Here is a 22,689-nt window from a genome sequence, read left to right on the forward strand (position 1 = left end):
AAGGAAGGCGAGGTTAAGCAAGGGTTAGCCTCGATCCTAAAGGAATGCCTGAAACAGGGAATTAAGCGATGTCTCCCTTTATAAACCATGCGCCGCTTTTTCAGCCCAATAAAATTATTTTTAACCCCCTAATTCCCATTTGAGCACAGTCGGTTTCCCAGGAATATCCCCCCATTTCCAGAGGCTGGAAAAAGGCAAAAAACTCCAGACTAAAGGGGAATCGGGGGGAAGAAAACCCCCAAAGTGCCCCTTCCAACCAAATTCCCATGGGAATGGAGGGATGGGGGGAGAAAAAAAAAGGGAGAGGAAAGGGGGAAAACAAGGAGAGGAAGAGGGCGGAGAAAAAAAGGGATGGGGAAAAAATGAGGGAAAAAAAGAGGAGGAGGAGGAGGAATAAGGCGGGAAGAGGAAAAGATGGCGGTTGCCGCACTCACGGTTTGTGGCCCGTTCCCGGTTTGTTCCCGGTTTATTCCCGGTTTATTCCCGGTTCGCTCCCGGTCGCCGCTCCCGCTCAGCCCCGGGCGCGGCCGGAAGCGCTGAGGCGCCACGACCCCCGGAAGTGACGTCACGCAGCGCGCCGCGCGTTGCTAGGCAACGCGGCCTAGCCCCGAAATTCCCAAATTTTCCCCCGAGGAAAGCCGGGCCGGTGAAGGAAGGACGGGCTGGGGGACACTGACAGCTTTATTAAAGGGGGATTTACAGGGTGCAATTCCCACCCCTGGGCATTTTATAAGTACAGAAAGGGAGGTGTCCCCAGTGTCCCCAAGGCTGCTGCTGCTGCTTTAGCACTTTCTGGTTTATAAAGCTTCCCGTGGCCAACAGACCAAATTTCAGCCTCTCCTCCTGGATTTGCTTCCGGCAAAGTCTCGATTTTGGACCAATTGTGGGTCTTTTTTTTTGGTGTCAGGTGGATCAAGAAGCTTCTCCGGTGAGCATTCCTGTCATGGATCTGGGGGGAAAAAAAATAAATAAAAGTCAGATCTGATTCTGAGCTGCCAAATAATTCATCCAACAATTTTGGGATAACTCAGTGATCCAAGCTGGAACACAAACAAGGCTCTGCTGCCGTGGAAAGCTTCCAAAATCAGCTGGAATTTCAGCACACAGGCAAAAAGCTGACTTGGGAGCTGGAAGGGAACCTCCTGTTCTGCCTTTGCTGTCACTTCCAGGACCTGGAGTTCTCTGGGAAGAGCTCAGCGATTTCCAGCTGGGAAATGTGTGGATGGGGGGGGGGGGCAAAGCATTGGAGACTCTGCATTAACACATAAACTTATTCCAACCCAGGTAAAAATCTCTGAACTTTAGTGGGATAAATTTGGGATCAGGAGGCGCTTCCAATCTTTTTCCCAAGATAAATCCCTCCTTTGAAGCATTCCCCCCCCCCTACTTAAGTTTCACCACCATCCATCTCTTCCCCAGACTCATGGATTTTCCCGTTAAAAACAGAGCACGGCTTCAATTAAGTTTTACTCATTAACTGTTTAATTGTTTCAATTCAGCCCCTGAGAGTCCTTTCCTTCCAATTGCTCCTTGCACCATTTAAAAAATTCCCAGTGCGTGCAGAAAGCCTGCGAGTAGGGAGAGTTTGGGAAAAGCTGGACCAGATAATTAAAGGCAATTAAAACACCTCGGTTCATTAAGATCTGCATTTTTCACCTCGTCAGGAATGCAGGATGGACTTTTCCTCCCAGGATTTAAAGCAAAGGAAACAGGGATTAAATGCCCAGACAGAGACACAAAATTCCGATTTTAAACCCCAAACCTGAGCATTCCAGAGAAATCCGGTTGCACCAGTGCACCTTAATCCAGTGGGAAATTCCCTAAATTCCCCATGTGGGAGACCCCAACCCAGCCATCCGCCGGTCCAAGAGAAAAATCCTGATTTCAACACACTCCTGCGAGTCAGGTCCAAGGAATTCTGGAGCTAAGGCAGGGAGGGCTGTGGGAATGATTTATCCTGGAATGCCAAGGAATCACTGAGGCTGGAAGAGACATCCAGGCTCTGATGGATCACCACCACCCACTCCCAGGAAATTGAGGAATTTGAGAATTGCCTAAACTCTACTGGAAAAAGGATTGCTCGCATCCAGATTCCTACTGGGACACTGCCACAGCCAGCAGGGATCTCTGCAACGCTGCCAACCCAACTGTTCCCATGTGGAATGGGAATCCCACTGGGAGCAACAGAGATCCAGAGGTTCAGCTCCAAAATCCACAGGAGCTTCCAGCCCATCTCCGTGTTTCCCAGCGGGAAATCCTGGTTTGTGTGCAGTGCTCAGAGGAATCGATGGGAGCAGCTCCGTGCTAATTCCCCACTGCTCCTGTTGAGATTCCCATCTGAGATAAGATCCTGATCCAGGCTCCCTGGGGAGCTCCTCTAACACCAGCATCTGACACGGAGCCTGATGGGAGAGATAAATTCCAAGATCATCTCCGAGTTCAGCTGCTTCTGGATTAAACCCCCCCCCATGCAGCAAGTGAAGCGTCTTTCCACGAATCCATCAACTCCCACCGTTTTTTCCTTCGGAAATAAAATAAATGTTTGTATTTTCTGTTCCCATTTGGAAGCTGATCTTCAGCTTTTCCAAAGTGCTGCCAAGTCCTCAAGTCTCCAAAACAGTCACTCCAAGGATTTAAACGAAAACTCCATTTCCTCCCCGTTTTTATGGGTTTGTTTGTAACTTCTCTCCAGCTTTTTGGGAAGAAATACTTCAAAAATGCACACACGTGTGCAAGATTTGCAGAAAGCATAATTAATCCAGGAGATTGTTTGCAAAGACACTTTAATTGCATCAGAACTGATGGAAAACTCAAAGAGTATTTCAATTAAATTCTGGAGTTCCTGATGAGGAATTGGAATCAGTGCAGCTGGAATCGCTACAACTGGAACTGCTACAATTCCTTGAAGAAATAAAACCCAACAGTGACCTGAATCTCCAAGAAAATATTTATATTTGTATATTTTTATTATCTCCATTTACCTGCTGATTTTTTTTTTCTGTTTTATCCACCTGGAAAATGTCAATTCATGCTCCACAGCGTCCCTATTTATTGTTCTGTATCAATCTCCATTTACCCACCTCAGCCTTCATTTATCCTCTAGGAAAATCCCCACTGATGCTCCAGGGAAAAAATAAAAATTCCATTCTCCCTCCAGCAGACTGCTGGATAAATTAATTTAAAAGACCTCAAGTTTGGGGTTTGTTGTTGTATTTTTTGAAACATACAGCACTTGGATTTCTCCCTAACCACGTTACCTTCGGGACACCCCCGAGGAACTCTCACCATCCTCGGGATGACAATCTGGCAATGTCGCCTGCTGCTCCTTGTGCCATCAAAGCATCATCTTCTGCATTCTGATCGCGATATTTGGATCCCGATACCTGCAAAGCAGAGACACAGGGAGGACATGAGGGGAGCCACCTGCGACACCCGGGAATCGCCTCCCGCCGGGCGGCAGCGCCGAGATCTCTCCCGGGGATGATTCCCGGTCTCCCGGGGATGATTCCCGGTTCTCCCGGGGGTGATTCCCGGCTTTCCCGGGCTCCATCCCGGCCCTTACCCCGCCGCCGGTCCCCGCCCGAAAGCGCCATGGCGGCCGCGGCCTCATCGCCTCATCCCCTCAGCGCCGCCGCCATTTTGAGTATGGGCAGGGCATCCCCACAGGGGGGAAAAAACCACAAAACCACCTTTAAACTCTCCCGAGGATGATTGCTGGTTCTCCCGGGGATGATTCCCGGTGTTCCGGGGATGATTCCCGGCTCTCCCGGGCTCCATCCCGGTCCTTACCCCGCTGCCCGAAAGCGCCATGGCGGCCGCGGCCTCATGGCCTCATCCCCTCAGCGCCGCCGCCATTTTGAGTGAGGGCAAGGCGTCCCCACAGGGGAAAAAAAAAAAAAAAAAACACCTTTAAATCCTCAATTCCCGCTTTAAATCGACGCTAATCCGCAAAAAAAAAAAAAAAAAAAAAAAAAAAAAAAAAAAAAAAAAAAAAAAAAAAAAAAAAAAAAATTAAACCGATCCAGAAACGAGTCGGTTTGGAAATAATTTTTAAAAAGAAGAGCCGGGTTTTCTGTGGTGAAATGACCTCGGTGATGCGTGTCGTCAGGGGATTTAATAGTGCCCAGTTTGCCCCTCAGCCTCTCCCAGTGTGGATAAAGGGATATTTTTATGGATTCTGGGATATCTATGTGGACAGTTCCAGAGTTAGGTGTTTATGTAAACCAGTAAAAAGCTCTGAACTTTAGTGGGGTAAATTTGGGATTAGGAGAAGCGCAGGGTCTCCCTCTTGATTCCCACTGGTGATCCCATATTCCTGCCTTCTGCCACATAAAATTATTTCAAAATGCCAAGCGCTTCCAATCTTTTTTTCCGAGATAAATTCCTCCTTTGAAGCATTTTTTCCCCCACTTAAGTGCAGGTTTTAAAATCTTCACGTTTTAACAGCTTGGAAAAACGCTGGATGACCGCAATTCCCTGAGGAAATGTAAAATAAATTCCTTCATTAAAAAAAAAAAAAAAAAAAAAAAAAAAAAAATCAAGAAAGGCAGACATCTGTGTTATCCACGTTTTCAATCCTGATTATTTTGTTTGTAGCTGGGGAATGTTTCTATAATCCAGACACAGCTCTGGGAGCGGGAAGAACGAGCAGAAAAATGAGAAATCCATGTTGAAAATGTCAGGATAATATGGGAATGGTGTTTGCTTTTCCTTTACTGGAAATTTAGTCAGAATTCCAAAATTTTATTTCTCAGGAGATTCGCTCAATTCTCCAAATATTCCAGGTGCTCGGATGCACTTCAGGGGCTCCCATGGAATTCTTGGGGAGGGAGAGGGGAGAGCTGCTCTTTCCCAATCCCAAATTTTGAAATTTCAACAGATGAAATGTGGGAGGAGATGCCAATCCCAGGTGGTGGGTGAAGCAAAATAAAACAACCTGTTAAGCCAAAACAAAATCCAGGAAAGAATCAGAGTCTGGGAATTCAGATTTTTATCTTGGTTGGGAGTGGAGAAATACCTGGTGACTAAAAGCAGGAAAAAGGGGAAAAATTTGGAGTCAGCTCTGCCAGTCAGTTCTGATCCATCTGTGATTCGAGGTCAGCCAGGACACTTCCAACAAATCAAAGGATGGAAACATCCCCAAATCCCAAAATCTCCCCCCTGGAGCACAGCAGGAAGCAGTGCTGGGGGTTGGTGATTTTGGGCTTTTCCCAAAAAAAGTGTGTTTTTCCTGGATGGATATCCCTTCCTTATGGCTCCACCAGAGGATGCTGCAGACTATGGAAAGAGCATCCTTTAATCATCCCTTTAATCCAGATGATATCAACCGTGGCACTGCAGAAAAAGCTCCCAAAAACCTTTTCTTGGGAGCCAAGAAAACACTTGGATCATCCCTAAAATAGGGACAGAGCTTTCAGCATGGGCTAAAGATGCAAATTCCAGAGAAAATCCTGATAGGAAGAACTATGTGTCAGCACCAAGCACTGCTTAGCCTGTTGTCCTGCTCTCCATGAGAAATTTTGGGATGGGATCAGCCATTCTCCCCCTCAGGTTCAGTCTTGAGGAGCAGGAGTTCTGTGTATCCTGGCAGATTGGAAAACGTGGGTATTGAGGAGAGTCCTTGTGTGTTTTGTCTGAAAAATGAGATTTTTAGAATCCTAAAAAAAAAACCAGCAATGTTTAATTCCCGCTAAAATTCTGATGGGAAAAACCTGGACACCAGAGCAAACTGAGAGAAGACCTTTAAAATCATCAAATCCAACTATCAAATTCCAAGCCCTGGACATTTTCAGGGATGGAGCAACCACAGTTTCTCTGGGAAACCTTTGCCAGGGTTTCACCACCCTCACAGAGAAGGATTTCTTCCCAAAATCCCATCCATCCCATTTCCTTTCATCCCATCATTCCAGGTACATGGAAATTATCTCTCTTTCCATGTTTCTTGTAGCTCCTTCAAGTCTTGGAATGCTGCAGCTTCTCTTCTCCAGGCTGAACACTTGGAGCCCTGGAAAACCAATGAGCTTTTATGGATTGAAGCAATAAATGAATTAAATTAAATATAATGTGGGGAACACATCCAGGAGTCGCTGGAAGGGCTCCCACCAAGGTCAAGACCCCAATTTGGGAAGGTCTGTCCAAAATGAGCTCAAATCCAGCTCAGCACCACCCCAGAGCCCAAGATTTTGGCTCTGGGCTGTCAATTCCGGACGTTCCCTCTGTTTTTTTTTTTTCCCGGGAGATCATTAATTCCCTGCAATCCTGACCCCACACGCCTCATAAGTGACGTGCTAGGGAGATGGAAATCCAAATTTTGGGAGTGTGTCTATGATATTTTCCTCCTGGCACGAAATAAATCCTCAGGCACAGCTCATTGGCTTGTTTATCACACATTTTTAAGCTCTTGGCAAACTTGTTTTCCTTCTTCTCCCAAATGTTTTAACCCCTGCTAAACCCTGGGAATCGAACCCAGAAGTTGCCTCTGGAGGAAAAGGATTTTCCCTCACATTCCATGGATATTGAAGGCCTGATCCACGTATTTTTGACTCCTTAACACTCCCAGTGAAGCCCAGATTTAAATGGTTTTTATTTGATTTTTAAGTAGTTGAGTTCTGGTTGAGTTTGAAATAGTTGGGTCTGGGGGTTATGGAATATCCTAAAGATCCCATTTCTCCATCCAGGATCTGGAAAACAGGTGGATGATGTTTAGTCTCCAGCTAAAAAGGACAGGATGTTAATGCTTTTGCCTCCTGTTTAGTTACATTTCAATATAGAACAAATATTCCACTTGCAAAAGGAGGTGGGGGAGAAAAAAAAACAAAAATCCCTTTTTTCCCCCCTCTTCTCCACAGGGTCCCTTCCTACTCAATATTCCTTGATAATGCAAAAGATCCCAGGGAATAAATTCAGATTAACACCTTGCTCCCAGCCAGAAAAAATCCAGCTAAAAGTTATTCCCAGTGTCAAGAAAAGAGGGAATTCTTGCCAGATTTCCCCTCCCCTTGTCCCAAGACTCCGACTGAAAGAGCTGCTGATTTCACGGAGGTGATTCCGGACAAATTCCAGCTGATCCCAGCTGTTCACCAGGGAAAATTATGAGGAAAATAAATCTGAATGCATCAGATTAAGTGATATTTTTTTCCAACAGCTGGCTGTGTTTTTTCTGCTGTTCCCTCTCAAGATCCCAAACTTCTCGTCCTCCTACAGAAGCCTCTTGACTTTTAGCCACCAGAATTATCCCAATTTTTTTTTTTAATGTAAATATTTGCCTTCCCAGTAATAATATTTTCCCCTCAGTGATTATTTTTTCCTTAGTGCTGAGCGCTCACCGTGGTTTTGCAAATCCAAATAATTTGTGGGGGAAAAAAACCCGGGAATTTCAGTTTATATCTGCGTCACCCGAGTGTTTTCAGGGAGAGTATTCCCGCCTCCAGGTGCTCCTGCAGGGACAAAAAAAAAATGCCCTTTTCAGTCCCAGTTTGGGTGTGGAATCTTGGCATGGGAATGACTCAACGTGGAAGGAGCAGCTGCCTGGAGAAACAAAGACCTGGCAAAATATTTGGGGGAATTTCAGGATGAGTCATCCCGGGCCCCAGCTGCAGCTTGGGATGTTGCCTGTATTCCCACAGAATCCCATGGAATTACTGGGGTTGGAAAAGACCTCTGGGATGGCTGTCACCCAAGCCAGGTATTCCTTGGATACCTCCAGGAGTGGGAACTCCAAATATTTACGTGAGAGAAGAAATTCCCATCTCCTTCATGTTTTATTCCAGGAGTGGGCATCCAAACCTCCCTGGGGAATTCCAATGCTAGCACCCATTCTATGGAAAAATTCCCATTTGCCTTCTTTTATTCCATCCAGGACTTTTCTAGGGATGGGAATTCCAAACCTCCCTGGGGAATTCCAATGCTAGCAACCCATTCCATGAAAAAAAATCCCATCTCCTTCATCTTATTCCATCTTTTCTCCTTTCAGCTCTCCTGCTTGGAGAAGGTCTGTGCCAAGATCCATCCCCAAAGCTGGTGGAATGTGGGGAACTCATCCCAAGCCAAATGTCTGTGCTCATTAAAATCCCAATTAATCCCTTTTGATCCATCACCATTTGTTCCCAGCACGGTCATTAGGCAGGGAGGGAGGATCCATGCTGGAAATTCCCAAATTGGTTATTTTTTTTTAGATTTAAGAAAAGCTTAAAACTGCAGAGTGAGGCTTGGATGCCCGTGTGGAGCTCAGGGTTGTGCCAGATTTTGGGATAAAAGAGTGGATTAGGGTTTTCTGGAGAAGGATTTGCTGAGTTTTCCCACTGCTGATTTCCCAGCTTTGTGCTTATCCCTAATAATGATCCCAATAATTATCCCAATTAATTTCAGGAATGGCTTTTGGAGCCGTGTCCACGTTCAAATATACAAAATTCCATCTCCAGAAGTGTTCCCAGACCAACCACTTATCTTTAAAAGGAATGTTTTCCCAACTGGGATTTAAAAAAATTGATATTCCTAGGGGAGCAGTGGGGCTGGGAATGGCCGGATAACCATTGGAAAAACAGCAGGAATTACTTTGGGTCGTGCCACGAGCTCTTTATTAAACCATCTGCTTTAACTCCAGGATATTTAATGATTACCAGGAGTTCCAGGGCTGGAGGAATTCCAAGGTGGATTAAGGAAAAAAATACCCCTTTGGATGGAGCTGGAGTTCCAAATCCCAGAGTGTCACGCTCCGATTTTTTTCCTGTCTGGATTAATTTTCCCTTAAAAACCAGGGCTGCAGGGAAATAGGAGAATGTTGCAGCTGGCATGGAGGAGGCTCCAAGTGAGGAGGAATTTTCTGGGATAACCACAGGCAAAGCAAACTCCAGCACCTAAAGGGGTGGATCCAACCTCTGGGAAAACACATTCCATAGGGAATTGTAACAAGAAAAAACCTGGGAGCTGGACATAACCTGGCAGCTAATTCCATAAAAAATTCCTTTATTTTTCCATATGGGAATCACACCAGCAGATATTGGGTACCCAATAATATTCCAAAGGATTTTATGGATTCTTTTTTTATGGCTCAGAGGGATCCATGAGATCAGGAGGTTTGGAGTTGGCTCCAGGTTGTCCCAAAAATCTCTTGGGAGCACTGCAGTGGGGTTGCCAATCCCAGGCTTGCATTGGAAGCTGGAAGAACATCCCAAAATATGATGGATCTGTGTTATTAATCCAGGTATGTGAGGTCATGGAACTCCACCCTTAGGAAAAATAAAAACAGGCTGGAGCCTGAAAGTGTCAGGGAGAAATGTGGGAAAGACAAGGGAAGGAAGCCCAAAGGAAGGGTAAAAAGATCCCAAATTCCTTAAATCTTAATTTTAGGTCCATGGATCCGGGTCTAAGGATCCAAGCTCATCCTGGAGATGCTGTGGATGCACATTTCTGACTTCCCAAGGGAAAAGTGGGAAAGTTCAGGAGTGGATCTGGGTGACTCCAAAAACACTTTCCTCTCTGGAGCAAGAATTTGGGAATTCAGGGCACGCACCTGGAGCTGGGATAGGAGCAGAGAACCTTTTCTAGGCCCAGAATTCCCAACTGGAATGCCAACACCTGTACTTTCCTGCCTTTTCCTGGAGCTGGGACAAGGTCACTGTGGGCTGAGCTGCAAGGATCAGGTGGGAATTTTGTCCCTCTGGAAAACGGGAGTGCATGGGAAGGAAGCAGAAGCTCAGAATTCCAGAATTCCAAGGACAAGGTGCAGGAGCTGCCCCTGCATGGAGCAGTTGGGAATGGAGCACAGGAGGAGTCCTTGGCACTCAGCATTCCCAAGAAAGATGGAAAAGCCATTTTGGTGGCTCTTCATTCTTGGTGGAGAATTCCAAGAGGAACTCCACACCTTGCTCCATTCCCAGGGCAGCCCATTCCCAAACCTGACAGCTGATCCAGGACAACCCCTCCTCATCCAGGCTTTGGAAAACTGCAATCCATCCCGTCTGGGCAGCAGTTCTGAGAAATTCCTAAGAATCTGGGGCACTCATGGATTCATCACCTCAGCCCTGAGTAATCCCAGAGTCACATCCATGCGGGAATTGCACACTCTGTGACAGAGCAGGCTGCTCCCTCCTGGGGATTCGTGTTCCCTGGGCTTTTTCCAGTCCTTTCAGGCTGTTCCCAGTGAAATGTTGGCAGGAGCTGGAGTTTGCTGGGACTGAAAGAGGCTTTTTCCCAAGAAACTGCTCCGGCCATCCCAGTGCATTCTAGGCCAGATCCTGCTGTGTCTCCAGCAGCTTTTCCCTGTGGAAAAGCAGGATGAGGATGTGGAGCTCATAGTGAGGTGTCCTGTTCTTGCTGGGATCAAGCAGGAAAACTGGGAATGATCCCACCCTGTTGGAATCCAAGAGCTCCTTTCCATGGCAACAGAGCTGGGACCACAACTTGGGATTTATTCCAGCAGCTCCGGGTACATTCCAGGCTGTTCCCATGAGGGGTTTGGCTCCCAGTTTGGCACTGAGAACTCCAGAGGAAGAGGGAATGAGGTGGGAAGGACAATCCCTAAAATCCCATAAAGATGGGAAGAGCAAGCAGCTGCTCTCTCCAGGAAACAGCTGGAATACCTGGAGAGAAATTCCTGGGGGGAAAATGGATCCCACCTAAAGAAACTACTCACTCCTGATCCCTGGAGCTGTGGATGTTTGATCCCAGGTGGATCACCCCGGGGTAGGGGGGATTCTCCACCTTTAGGGAATGGCTTTTGAAATCCAGGTGGGAGAATTTCAACATCAGCATTCCCACTTGGAGCCAGAACTGCCAGGGAGATTTATAGCCCGAATTCCACAGGAGATCAGTCTGGAATGCTACAGATTTGGAAATAAAGATTGGGAAATCAGGCAGGGAAAGCTCCAAGGAAAGGCAGTGCCAGCACTGCACATTCCTAAAATCCTCAGCTGAGCCAGGGGATGCCACTTTTCCATCTCTTCCTGCTAAAAATCCTGGAGTTGGTGCCTGGTTCCAACCCTGCCAAGGTGGCATTCCAAGTGAAGAATCTGGGAATTCCCAGATCCAGGATAACACAGTGGGAAGAGGAGCCATGGGTGCTGTGGCAATGTTGGCAATAAACCAACCAATCCCATTTTTTTTTTTGGGATCAAATCCATGCTGTCTCTTTTCCCTCTCTTTCTTGGCAGCATGGGAATGACATTTTATTTTCCAGATTGCCCCATTTCCAGCTCATGCTTCCCACTTCCCTAAGGATAATTTTGGCTCTGTCCAGCTCTGGCTGCCCTGTTGGAGTGTCCCAACAGCTGCCTGACAAGACTCTCACAGCTTTTCCAGGGAATTTTGGGAAAACCACATCAAACTTTTAGCTGGTGTTTAGCTGGGAAATGAATTAGCTCCAGTGGGGGGAATTCATGGGAAGCTTGGCCTTTGCACTGCACATTCCTTGGGAAAAAAGAGGAACTGGACCCCCAGACCTCCTGGAGCTGAAGGCATCCAGCTTGGATTTCATTTGGGGAAAATCCCAGGAGGATTTGGGAATGGAACAAGCTCCTGATTGTTTGTTTTTTTTTCTTTTTGCCATGGATTTCTCCTTCCATCCTGAGTATCCAGTGTCTCACTCCTTGCAAAACCAGGGAGGAGGGAATGTTTGCCCAGTGAGGTCAGTGGAAAGCTGCCTCCAGCTGGGATCAGACCTGCAGGTGGCCGGCAGGGACAAGAATCCAAGGATTTTATCCCTTTGGAAGAGCATCCCTGGCTCCTCCCCACCTTTCTCCTGCTGCACCTTTCGGGATAACAATGGCAGGATCCAGATGTTTATCCACAGGGCTCTTCCCATTTCCATGCTGGCCTTCACCAAATTCCACAGGGAGCTCCGGAAGCAGCCACAGATAACCCGGAGAGCTGGGCTGGCTCCCGGGAAAGGTAAAACCCTTGGAATTAGGGCAGGGAGCAGCTGGAAATGATCCCTAATTCCTCTCCAACATGGGAATGTGGCCGTAATTAACCAGTGGAATCCCATCTCGGGAGCTGGAGAATGGATCCCAATCCGTGGTTTTTGTGGCTGTTTCCATTTTCCCAGCGCTGCATGGAAGCCCCAGAATTCCCTTTGCTCCATCCATTCCCTTTCCATAGGCAAAATCAGCCTTGGGTGCCCACAACAACGGGGAAGATCCTATGGAAACACAAACAAATAATGCTGGAAAAGAGGGAAAATTCCTTTTAAACCTCTAAGGAAGCATTTTCTTCCCTGTTTTCCCAAGAGCAGGGTGTGGAATCAAGGGGAGATTTTGCTGTGATTCCCTGCCCGGCAACCCAGGGAATTTTTTGCTTTGCATTCCCTTTTTTTTTTTTTCCCTTTGCTGAGGCAGGGAAATTCCAGCTGTGGCCAACCCATCCCCGGCTGCTGCGGAGCCGCGATAAGGAGGGAAAAGCTCAACCTTGGGACATGTTCTCCAGCCGGAAAACTCTGCCCAGCCTTCCCAGCCTTTATCTTTATTACCCACATTCCCAACGATCCCAAGTTTTATTCACGGAGCTCTCATCCCCGAGAAGCATCCCAGGTGAGGACTGACGGCAGCGAGATTCCAGAGAAAAATCGTGGGATGGATCCTCCCTGCCCCGAAGGCAGCAGGGAAACAGGGAGCCTCTGGAAAAGTGCTGATGTTTTCCTGCCTTGCCGGGAGCCTCCCAGCAGGAAATTGGGCATTGTACTGGGAGCGCCGAGTTTTCCGGGCAAATCCCACCGGGATCCGTGTGCCGCTCTGCCGTGGGCTGGGAATGATGCCCTGGCTTCCCAAAGCAGCCCCCAAAAAACCTGGGGATGGGGTTTAAATGCAGGGTTTTGATCCCGGAATTCTGTTAATCTGTTATGTGTCCCAGCGGTGCTGAGCTCTGCCTGGAATCCAGTTTGGGATTCTGGGAAGATCTGGGAATTTTTCCCTGGGCCACTCAGTCCCTCAACACCAAAGGGATTGGGAGCACATTTGGGATCGAGTCCCAGCCACTTCCCAACTTCCCAGCTCCCAAATATCCCGGGGTCAGGAGCAGGGGTTGATTCCCACATCAATCACCAGCATGGAGCAAAGGCCACCCCATTCCAGGAAAACCTGAGCTCCCAGCAATGCTGCAAAAAGGGAGGGATTTGCTTCTTCCCAGAGTCCAAGCAAGGAATTCCAACCTTGCTTGACTTTTCCCAGGAATTGTAGAGCTTTTGTTTTCCCCCTTTCCCAAACTTCCCAATTCCCTAACAGCTCCAGCTTTTGGGATCCCGTTTTTCCAAGCCCTCCATCAGTTTTCAAGTAGAGTTGCTGGGAGATTATTCCTTAATCCCATTAAAAAGTAGGGAAGTACCTCTGGATCCCCCCAGCAGCCCCAGGATGCAGAGCCAGCAGCTCCTGCCTTCCTCCCATTGAATTCCCGAGCAGCCCCATTTCCTTGGATAAATAGGAGGGGGAAGAGGGAAAAGAGTTAAACCAGGCAAAAACCAGAGGGAAGAAAACTTGGAGCAACACGGAAAAGCAGTTTGGAATTGCTCTGGAAATCCCACCAGGCTTTGCTCGGGGCTGGGAATATTTTCCATGAAAAAAAAAAAAAAAAGGGACCCGGTTTTTCCTCTAAAATTTCAACTATGGAATGTGCCAACAGCATTTTTTAGCCCTGGGGCTCCAAGGGCAGGGATGGGGCAGTTTTCCAAGATTTCTCCACATCCAAAGGGGTTGGAAACTTGGGATCTTCAAAAAACCCCAAAGTATCAGCAATTCCAGGGGGATAATTCCTGCTTTTGGACCAGGTGGGAACAGGAATTTTATTCCCACTGAAATCCGGTTAAACTGAACACACAAGGGGATGGAAAAGAAGGATCCAAGGAGGAGGATTTGCAGGATGGAAAGGAAAAACCTGGAAGGAGCCCAGTGTGGGAAGCAGGAATGGTGATGCTTTGCTGGGATCAGTTCCTGCTGGGAATGACCTCGATGTTTTCATGTGCTTCGAGTCATTTTCCTGCCAAATTGTTTTCTTAAGGAATATTTGAACTTTTGGCTCCTCTCCCTTCTGAATTTTGGGATCTCTGATTGGATGGGGAGAGGGGCTGGAGCAGCCACATCCCGACATGAGGAGCTCTGGATTTCCCAGTGGATGCCAGTATTTTTAATTCCCGTTTTTAAATGGAATTTTTTTCTACGATATGATCCAGAAAAGGGATCCCACATTCATCTGGGAGGGGGGAGAAAATTCTGGGAAGATCAGGATCAGCAGAACAACAATCGGGAATGACTTTGGAGCCCATCCCGTTCCAACCCCTTTGGCAAACAAGGAATTCATTATCCCGGGAAAGCTGGGCAGGGTCTGGAGGAGCCGCTCATCCCTTTGGAGAATCCCACCCTGCTTTTCCTTCCAGTTGTTGCCGCCCTGGCCGGGCAACACCCGGCGCTTCCCGAGCCTCGGGAATGTTTCCAGCCCTGCCTTTCCCTTCGCATTCCAGAGGCGCCTCCTTCCCGGGATTCTGCACAGCTGGGCTGGGGCAGCGCTGAAAAAGAGGGAGGAAAATGGGAAAACAGGGAACAATCCAGCTGGGGGTGGTGGAAAATCTGGGGTTGTGCCAGGGCTGAGTCATTCCCGGCCGGAGGGGCTGGGATGATATTTGGGAATGGCAGCAAATCCCGATTGGTTCTGGTGGAGTCCAGACCTCGCTGTAACCCCATCCTTGGGATTTGCTCCCTGCCTCTGCTCCAGGGAAAAAAAACCACAACAAAAATAAGGGATCTATGGATACACTTTCCTTAATCCATGTCCTAAACATCCCAGAGAAAAATGGGATTCCCCAAATCCTCCATCCCTGATCCCAGCGCCTTTTGCAGATCCCCATTCCTTTGGGATTCTCCCTCTGGAACAACAAGGAATCACCTTGATCTGATCCTGATTTTAGGTGGAAATTGGGAATTCTATCCCCCACAGCTTCTGTTTTCCCTGGGAAAAAAGTGTAAGTGAGGGGGGAAAAAAAAAAAGAAGGAATCAATTCCTCATGGATCCCCTGGAATGCTTCCTTCCCATGGTAATTCCATGTTTATTCAGGCAGCATCTGCCTATGGATAGACTAATTATTATTATTATTATTATTATTATTATTATTATTATTATTATTATTATTATTAGTTTTTAAAAATCTTATTTCTATTTCTACTTCTACTTCTATTTCCATTTCCATTTCCATTTCCATTTCCATTTCCATTTATTTGTTGTTATGCATCCCTTAATTATTCCACCTGGAAAACCGATCCTGCCACCAAATGGGATGAGCTAAAAGATTGGAAATGTGCAGCAGAAAAAAAATCTTAATTTATGCTAAAAAAAAAGGCTCCCAAATATCCTAAAAATGTTCCCTCTTGCTTCCAGCTTCCCACAAGGAACAGATGCACAAATCCCAGTAAAATACACACAGGAATTCCCTATTCTTTGGGAATTTGGAGTGGAAATTTTCCAGATTTTCCTTTCCTTAGGCAATCCTTTCTTGGGGAAGTGAGTTGGAGTTCCCTCAGGAGCAGCAGGAGCTGCCAAATTCCCTGATGGCTCATCCTGGATCACCAGGAAATTTAGGAATAAGAGGGAATTTTGCAGAGCTGCAGCATTTCCGAGCTCCAAATCCCTGGTTTGGATGGGTTGGGTTGTTTGGAGAAATCCCAGAGTTTGTTTGTGTGTGCACACTCCAGGTGTCCTGGTGGCATTCCAACAGTAACATCCCAAAAATCTCCTGCTGGAATGAAAACAGGGAATTTGGGTTGGGATTTAATGTCTGTCCTCTCCTTCCCCTTCCCCCCTGCTATTCCAGAATTCCCCCAGCAATATCCCTTGGAGAATATCCTGGTGGGAGGAGGGATCCATCCCTCTAATTAAATTCCCATTTTTTCCTAAATTTGCTCCATCTGGAAAAGAAGTTCCCACCCCACATTCCCACCCCAGACCACCCAGGACAGTCCAGTCAGCAATTCCAAAGCTCCAAACACATGGAAAAAACTCCAGAATAATAATTAAAAAAAATTCCCCTGGATAACAAAGGAAGAGGGAAATGAAGAGTGCCCCAATTCTATCCCAAAGGAATTTCAAAGTATGGATCTGCTGGGAACCAGTGGGATTTCTCCTCCCTGGATTCCCAGAGACCACTTCCAAGTGGGAACAGAAATGGAATTCCTGGCTTTTTAAACACAAAGTGGGCTGGGACAAAACTCAGGGATTGTGTCCTGGGTTGACATCCAGCAAAATCCTTGGAGCTGCTCAGAACACCTGGAGCAGCTCCCTCCCACCCATGGAGCTCCTGGAATTTTGTCTTGGATTTTATCTGGAGAAATACAGAATTCCTGGTTGTTCTGAGCATCACCCCTCCTCCAGCTTTAGCCTGGGAGTTGCTCCAGTGTTGGAAAAACGTGGAAAGGAAGAACAGACAAAAAGAGGGAAAGATGGAAAATGCCAGCCTGGAATCTGGGCTCCAAGAAACCAATTCCCTGCTTCCATGAAAAGGAGGGAGAGGCCTGCAAGGAATGGGATATTTGGGATGGGAACTGCTCCTTCCTCTCCTCATTTCCATGGGAAATAATCATGGAATGATTTCAGCTGGAAGGGATCTTAATTCCTCTTCTCATTCCATGGGAAGGGACATCTCCCACTATCCCAGGGTGCTCCAAGCTGGCCTTGGACCCTTCCAGGGATGGAGCAGCCACAGTTTCTCTGGGAATCTGTGCCAGGATCTCCCCACGCTGCCAGGGAAGGATTTATTCCCAATATTCTGTGTAACCCCATTCCCTGTCACTCCATCCCTTGGGAATAATCTCTCCCTGTTTTCCTCCTCGGCTCCTTCAGCTCCTGGAAGAACAATGGGATCATCCTGAATTTTCTCTTTGCCAGGCTGAGAAATCTCAGTTTTTCCTCCACCCCTCTGATTATCCCAGAAATAAAATCCTCTGGATTTGCTCCAACAGCTCCACGTCCTTCCTGTGCTGGCAGCCAGACCTGGATGCAGAATTCCAGGTGGGCTCTCCCCGGGGCAGAGGAGAAGGGATGTGAAAACCTAAACAAAGCAATTCCTTTTCCTGGCACTTGGAATTCACTTTAATTCCCATTAAATTGAATTAACTGCTAATCCCTGCTCCTCTGCACTGCCCAGATTCCCAAAATTTCGTGTAACAGGAGCTCATTCCCCATTCCGAGATCCTTCCCAAAGCTTCCCAACCCCGGCTCTGTGTCCTTGGGATGTCTCCAGAGGGAGTCGAGTTCCTCCAATTCTTTTTCTGCACAGGTGTCCCCACCCCTCCCTCCAGTTCCATTGTCCCTCGTCCCAATCCTGGGATTTGCCGCCGCTGACGTCACACATGCCACGCCCTTTTCCTTCTGTAACGTCACAGCGACGTTTTTTAACCAATTCCTTCATTTTCAGCAGTTCCCGAAGTTTGAGAATTAATTAAAATTGATTCGAAATCAAATTTTTGAATTAATGGTATCGGATATTCCCTTTGGTGGGAATTCTGCTCTCCAGATAATTGGGATTGGATTCCTGTGTGGGGATGGATTTGTTCAGCCAAGGGGGAGTTGGGAAAGAAAATCCTTTGAAAATTCAGAGCCAGGACTGAGATTATCAAAGGGAACATCGGGAAAATTTAAAGAGTGTGGAATATTCAAAAACAATCAAAGCAGCACCAAAAATTACCAAAAATATTCCCACATAAACTTGGAACGTGGAGATTTTCCTAATAATGATGGGAGGGAGATTTCCCATCCATGAAACCCTTGGAAATAGGGATATCTCTTTTTTTTTTTTTTTTTTTTTTTTTTAATAAATAAAGCCACTGAAAAATATTTTTAGTTTTATTCTTGTAAATATTCCATGATTTTGAGCAAGAAGTTCTTCCCTGGATATCCTACACATCCTAAGAAAGAACATTCCCACCAACTCCATGATTATCCTGGAATGACTTTTAATATTTAAATTAAATTGAAATATTTTGGGATTTTTCTCAATTTGGGAATATCCAGAGGAGCTGTAGTTAAAAAATCCCACATTTTGTCCAGGAAAATTTGGTTAGATTAAAAAAAAAAAAAAAAAAAGGAAAAAGGCCAGGTTGAATTGGGGAATTCTGGATAAATCCAATTAGAATCCAGGTGGGGTTTCTGCCCAGTTGTCCCAAAATTTCACTGGGCTGGGAGATTCCAGAAGAAATCCCAGCAGTCAGTGCTTTCCCAGGAATGCTGTGCCTGGGAATAATCCACAGTTTTTATTGGGATTTTTGGCATCTCCTTTATTTAGGAGGGAAGCAAAGGAGCAGATTCCTGGTTTTCATTTCCCTGTTGGATCACGGCCATTCCCTCGGGAATTCCAAACCCACCTAACCCAAAAATTCCAGGAATGAGCAGTGGATCCGTGGCTGTGCCAAGCAGGAAAAGACTCCCCAGGCTGCCAGGGTTCAATCCTAAACCTGCTGCTGCCAGAGGGAGAAATCCTGGGAATTCAGGGAGAGAACTGGGAGCAGCCCAGCATCCCAGCATCAAGATCTGGGACATTCCAGTGGAATTATCCCTGCCCTGCTCATGGATGAGCTGGAATTCCGTGAGGAATCCTCATCCATGGGATGCCAGGACAGCGCTGCCCGGCCGGGTTTGGCTCCATCCTGGTATTCCCAGGATCTTCCCACGACCCAGCTCCTATTTCAGCGCTCTTCCATCTATTTAAAGAAAGGGGAAAAAAATTGCGCTGGAATCTTGGCGCGTGCGCGGCAGAGCCGGCTCCGAATATTCCCTCTTTTTTGGAAGGCGACATCCACGGATCCCACGGCTTCTTTTAGCCGGGATGTTTTCCTTCCCCTTTTATAGCAACACGTGCCTTGAAAAACACTCCCGGCCCCTATTAGGGCTTGGAAAACTCAGCTGCTGCCGGAGGGAATCCATCATAATAATAATAAAAAAAAAAAAAAAAATAGCAGGAACACCATTAAAAAAAAAAAAAATAAAAATAGGAACGCGGCGTGTTTCCCCCGAAACTTTGGGATGGGAGCGAGGAGCCGGCGGGAAGGGGAAGCCAGGGGAGCCCAGCGGGGCTCCACGCTACAGGAAGCCGCGGCCTCCGGTGATAAATAGGAAAGCCGGGAGCACAGGATGTGTTTGGGGAGAGCTCGGCGGGACAACGGGATGTGAGCGGCGGCCGGTCACTTGTCCATTTGTCCGGCGGGATGGCCGCGCTCCGGCCGCTGCTGCCGCCGCTGCTGCTGCTGGCCTGGAGCTGCGCGGGGGAGGACGTGGAGGTGCTGTGCTCCGACAGCGCCTGCTACACCCTGCACCGCGGCGAGAGCACCTGGAGGAGCGCCCAGGTGCGCTGCCAGGAAAACGGGGGCAACCTGTCGCCGGTGCGCAGCGCCGCCGAGGCCACCCGGCTGCGGCAGCTGCTGGCCACGGCCCGCTGGGCCGGCCCGGCTTGGATCGGGCTGGCCCTGCCTCGGGGGCACTGCGTGCAGCCGCAGGAGCCGCTGCGAGGCTTCTCCTGGGTAGCCGGGGATGAGCGGGGCAATTTCTCGGCGTGGGCATCGGAGCCGGCGGACACCTGCGTGAGCGCCCGCTGCGCCAGCCTGCGCCCCGACGGCGGCTGGAGCGACCGGGCGTGCCGGAGCGCGCTGCCCGCTTTCCTCTGCAAGTTCAGCTTTCGGGGAATGTGCGGGATGCTGCCGCTGGCGGGCAGGGGCTCCGTGTCCTACAGCACCCCGTTCGGGGTGCGCACCGCCCGCCTGGCCGCCGCGCCCTTCGGCACGCTGGCAGAGGTGCAGTGCCGCGGAGGGGGCCGCTCGCTGTTCGCCGTCTGCAAGGGGGTGCTGGACGGCGGGGGGTTCGCCTGGCACCCTCCGGGCCCGCTGTGCCCGGTGGATTGCGGGGAAAACGATGGGGGGTGCCAGCAGCTCTGCCTGGAGGCGCCCGGCCAGCCGCCGCGCTGCGCTTGCCAGCCGGGCTTCGCGCTGGCCGCCGACATGGCCTCCTGCCTTCCCGAGGATTCCTGCCATCCCAACCCCTGCCAGGGCTCCTGCCGGCCGCTGCCCGCCGGCTTCGAGTGCGGCTGCGAGCCCGGCTTCGCGCTGGCGGCGGACGGCCGCGGCTGCTCGGATGTGGATGAGTGCGAGTCGGGGCCGTGCGAGCATCGATGCCGAAACACCCCCGGCAGCTTCCAGTGCCTCTGCCGGCCCGGCTACCGCCCCGCCGGGCCCGCGGGCCGCCTGTGCCACGACGTGGACGAGTGCGCCCAGCCCCACGCGTGCCCGCAGCTCTGCATCAACATCCCCGGCTCTTTCCGCTGCGCCTGCCGCCCCGGCTTCCAGCGGCAGCCGGGAGGAGATTCCTGCCTGGATGTGGATGAGTGCCTGCGGGATCTGTGTCCCGGCGCCTGCCGCAATTTCCCCGGCGGCTACGAGTGCCTGTGCCCGCCTGGCTCCGTCCGGGATGGCGATGGGCGCGGCTGCAGCCCCGGAGAGGCGATCCTAAATAGCATTCCACAGAGCTCCGGCATCCCGGAGAGCTCCGGCATCATCCCGCAGAGCTCCAGCATCCCACAGAGCTCCAGCATCACCCCGCAGAGCTCCAGCATCCCACAGAGCTCCAGCATCACCCCGCAGAGCTCCAGCATCACCCCGCAGAGCACCAGCAGCATCCCGGGCACTCCATGGACCACGAGCATCCCGCGGACTCCGGGAATGCCCACCGCGGGATTGGACGAGCACAGCGCCGACGGCCCCCGGCTGCTGCTCTATTACATCGTGGGCAGCCTGGTGGCCATCCTGCTCCTGCTGGCGTTCGCCCTGGCGCTCGTGGCTTGCAGGAAAAGGGCGGCCAAGAGGGAGAAGCCGCCGGCCAAAAGCGCGGCCGATAATTATTGCTGGGTGCCCGAGCAGCCCGAGAGCCGTGGGGAGCGCAGGTAGGAGGGGGTTAAAAATCCCTATAAAAAGGTGGGGAGGGAATGCTTTGTGCCCCGAGTGAGCTCCTCTGGCTGTCCCGGTGGGATTTGCAGTCCTGCTGCTCCAGGGAGAAGGGATGGGGTGGGATTTCTCTCCTCAGCTCCTCTCCCTAAGGCGAATTGGGAATGATTGGATCGCCTTCCCAAAGGGAAACTGGGAATTCTCCAGCACTGCTCCCCCTGCTCGTGGCTGCGTTCCAAGCCTGGGATTTGCCTTGAAATGGGGATGGAAAAGGGTTTGAGGTGGGGACGTGCCTCAGCAGAGCTCGAACAGGCCCCTGCAGGCACAACCAGGGTGGGGCTTAAAGGTTATTTTTGGGGTTTTATTCAAAGTCTGTCTCCTGAAACCAGGGAAAAACTGCTCAGCACGGAGCCAAGGGATGGCATAAAGGTAGGAAAAGCTGTGTTTGGAATAACCACCTCCTCATTTCCAGAGTATCCTGCCTAAATCCTCTTCTAAACAGAGAAAACAATGCTCTCCTTCCCATCAGCCGCATGGGAGGCTGGGCTTTTCCTGTTGGATCTTTTTTTTTTTTTGGGGGAAGGATCCTTCCTGGCTCCAGGCTGAGTGTGTTTTCCCCTCTTTCCACCTGTAAGGAACACGCTGGAATTGGAATATTTGCTGATAATTCTGTGTAAAACTCATAAATCCCCCCAAAGCTCTCCATGCCAAGTTGCTCCCTAGGTACTTCCCAAAAATTCCTTGAGCATCTTCCAGCCTTTCCAGCCGGGAATTCTCCCAAAAATCCTGAGGGGCACATCCAGCATCACCTCCTCCGTGGTTTATCCATGCTCTGAAGGGCTGGAAGAAGATCAGCCACGGGTTCTGAAGGGTTCTGAAGTTTCTGTTGGAATTGTTTAGTCCCTGGAGCTGAATTGCTCCGGGAATGGGGATGGAACACAAAGGAGTTTGTGGTGGGCAGGGAGCTGCATCCTGCCATTCCATGTGCCGAGGAAAACCCTTTCCTGCCTTTTTTTTTTTTTTTTTTTTTCTTGTCTTGGGGCTCCATTGTGAGCTGCAAACAGGAAAGTGGAGCTGATAGGAATGTTCTCCATGTGCTGCCCAGGTTGGGAGAAAGCAGGGGGGGAGGCAGCAGCAGGATTCTTGGAAATGCTGCCGAAAATTCCCAAATCCCAAGTCAGCAGAGCGTTGGGAGTAGCTGGATCCATGAAGGAAATTAATTACCCCGTGCAATTATGCTGGCTTGGGATCTGTGGATGGAGATGGGATGTTCATCCTGCTCCTTGGAGTTTTTTGTCATGGATGAGTGTTTTGTTTTGGATTTATAGCATAAAGTTATCCCAACACCTCTCTCCGGGTGAAATTCCAAGAAAACCTGGACAAAAATGTGTTTGCAGTGGGTTTTAATAAAGATATTCCTAAAAATCCGTGCTCTGGTGCTGCTAATCCTTTTTTTCCCCATGGTGGGTAAGTGGTGATCCCAAATCTTTTCCTGGGGCTTATCCCAGGATTTCCTCAGCCTTTCCCAGGATTTGTGGTCCTGGGCAGGGGCCATTCCCTTCATCCCTGCCGAGGCTGTGGGGTGGGAGCATTGGGATGGGGTCTGTTGGATCCCAGGACCACAAGGAAGGTCCTAAAGCCATAAAATGGTCCCAAAGCCACAAGCAAAGCCCTAAAGGCAGGAGGAAGGGCCCAAGTCCATGAGCCAGACCCTAATGCCATGACCAAGTTCCCAAAATCACGAGGAAAGTCCATGAGGAAGGACCTCGACCCACGGGCAAGGTCCTGAGAC

The 22,689-nt window shown here is 49.2% G+C and overlaps 2 protein-coding genes across 3 annotated transcripts in view; both read left to right on the forward strand.

The window, feature by feature from the left end:
* FBLN7 (fibulin 7) overlaps nt 1-22,689 on the forward strand; it is a 101,166-nt gene that overhangs the window by 43,644 nt on the left and 34,833 nt on the right. The window lies entirely within an intron of this gene.
* On the forward strand, nt 19,080-21,082 carry CD93 (CD93 molecule). The gene has a single exon (XM_079299092.1). The coding sequence runs from the start codon at nt 19,173-19,175 to the stop codon at nt 20,898-20,900; it is 1,728 nt and encodes a 575-aa protein (XP_079155218.1). The 5' UTR covers nt 19,080-19,172; the 3' UTR covers nt 20,901-21,082.

Source organism: Erithacus rubecula (genome assembly GCF_903797595.1).
Source record: "Erithacus rubecula genome assembly, chromosome: 2".
Classification (NCBI taxonomy): domain Eukaryota; kingdom Metazoa; phylum Chordata; class Aves; order Passeriformes; family Muscicapidae; genus Erithacus; species Erithacus rubecula.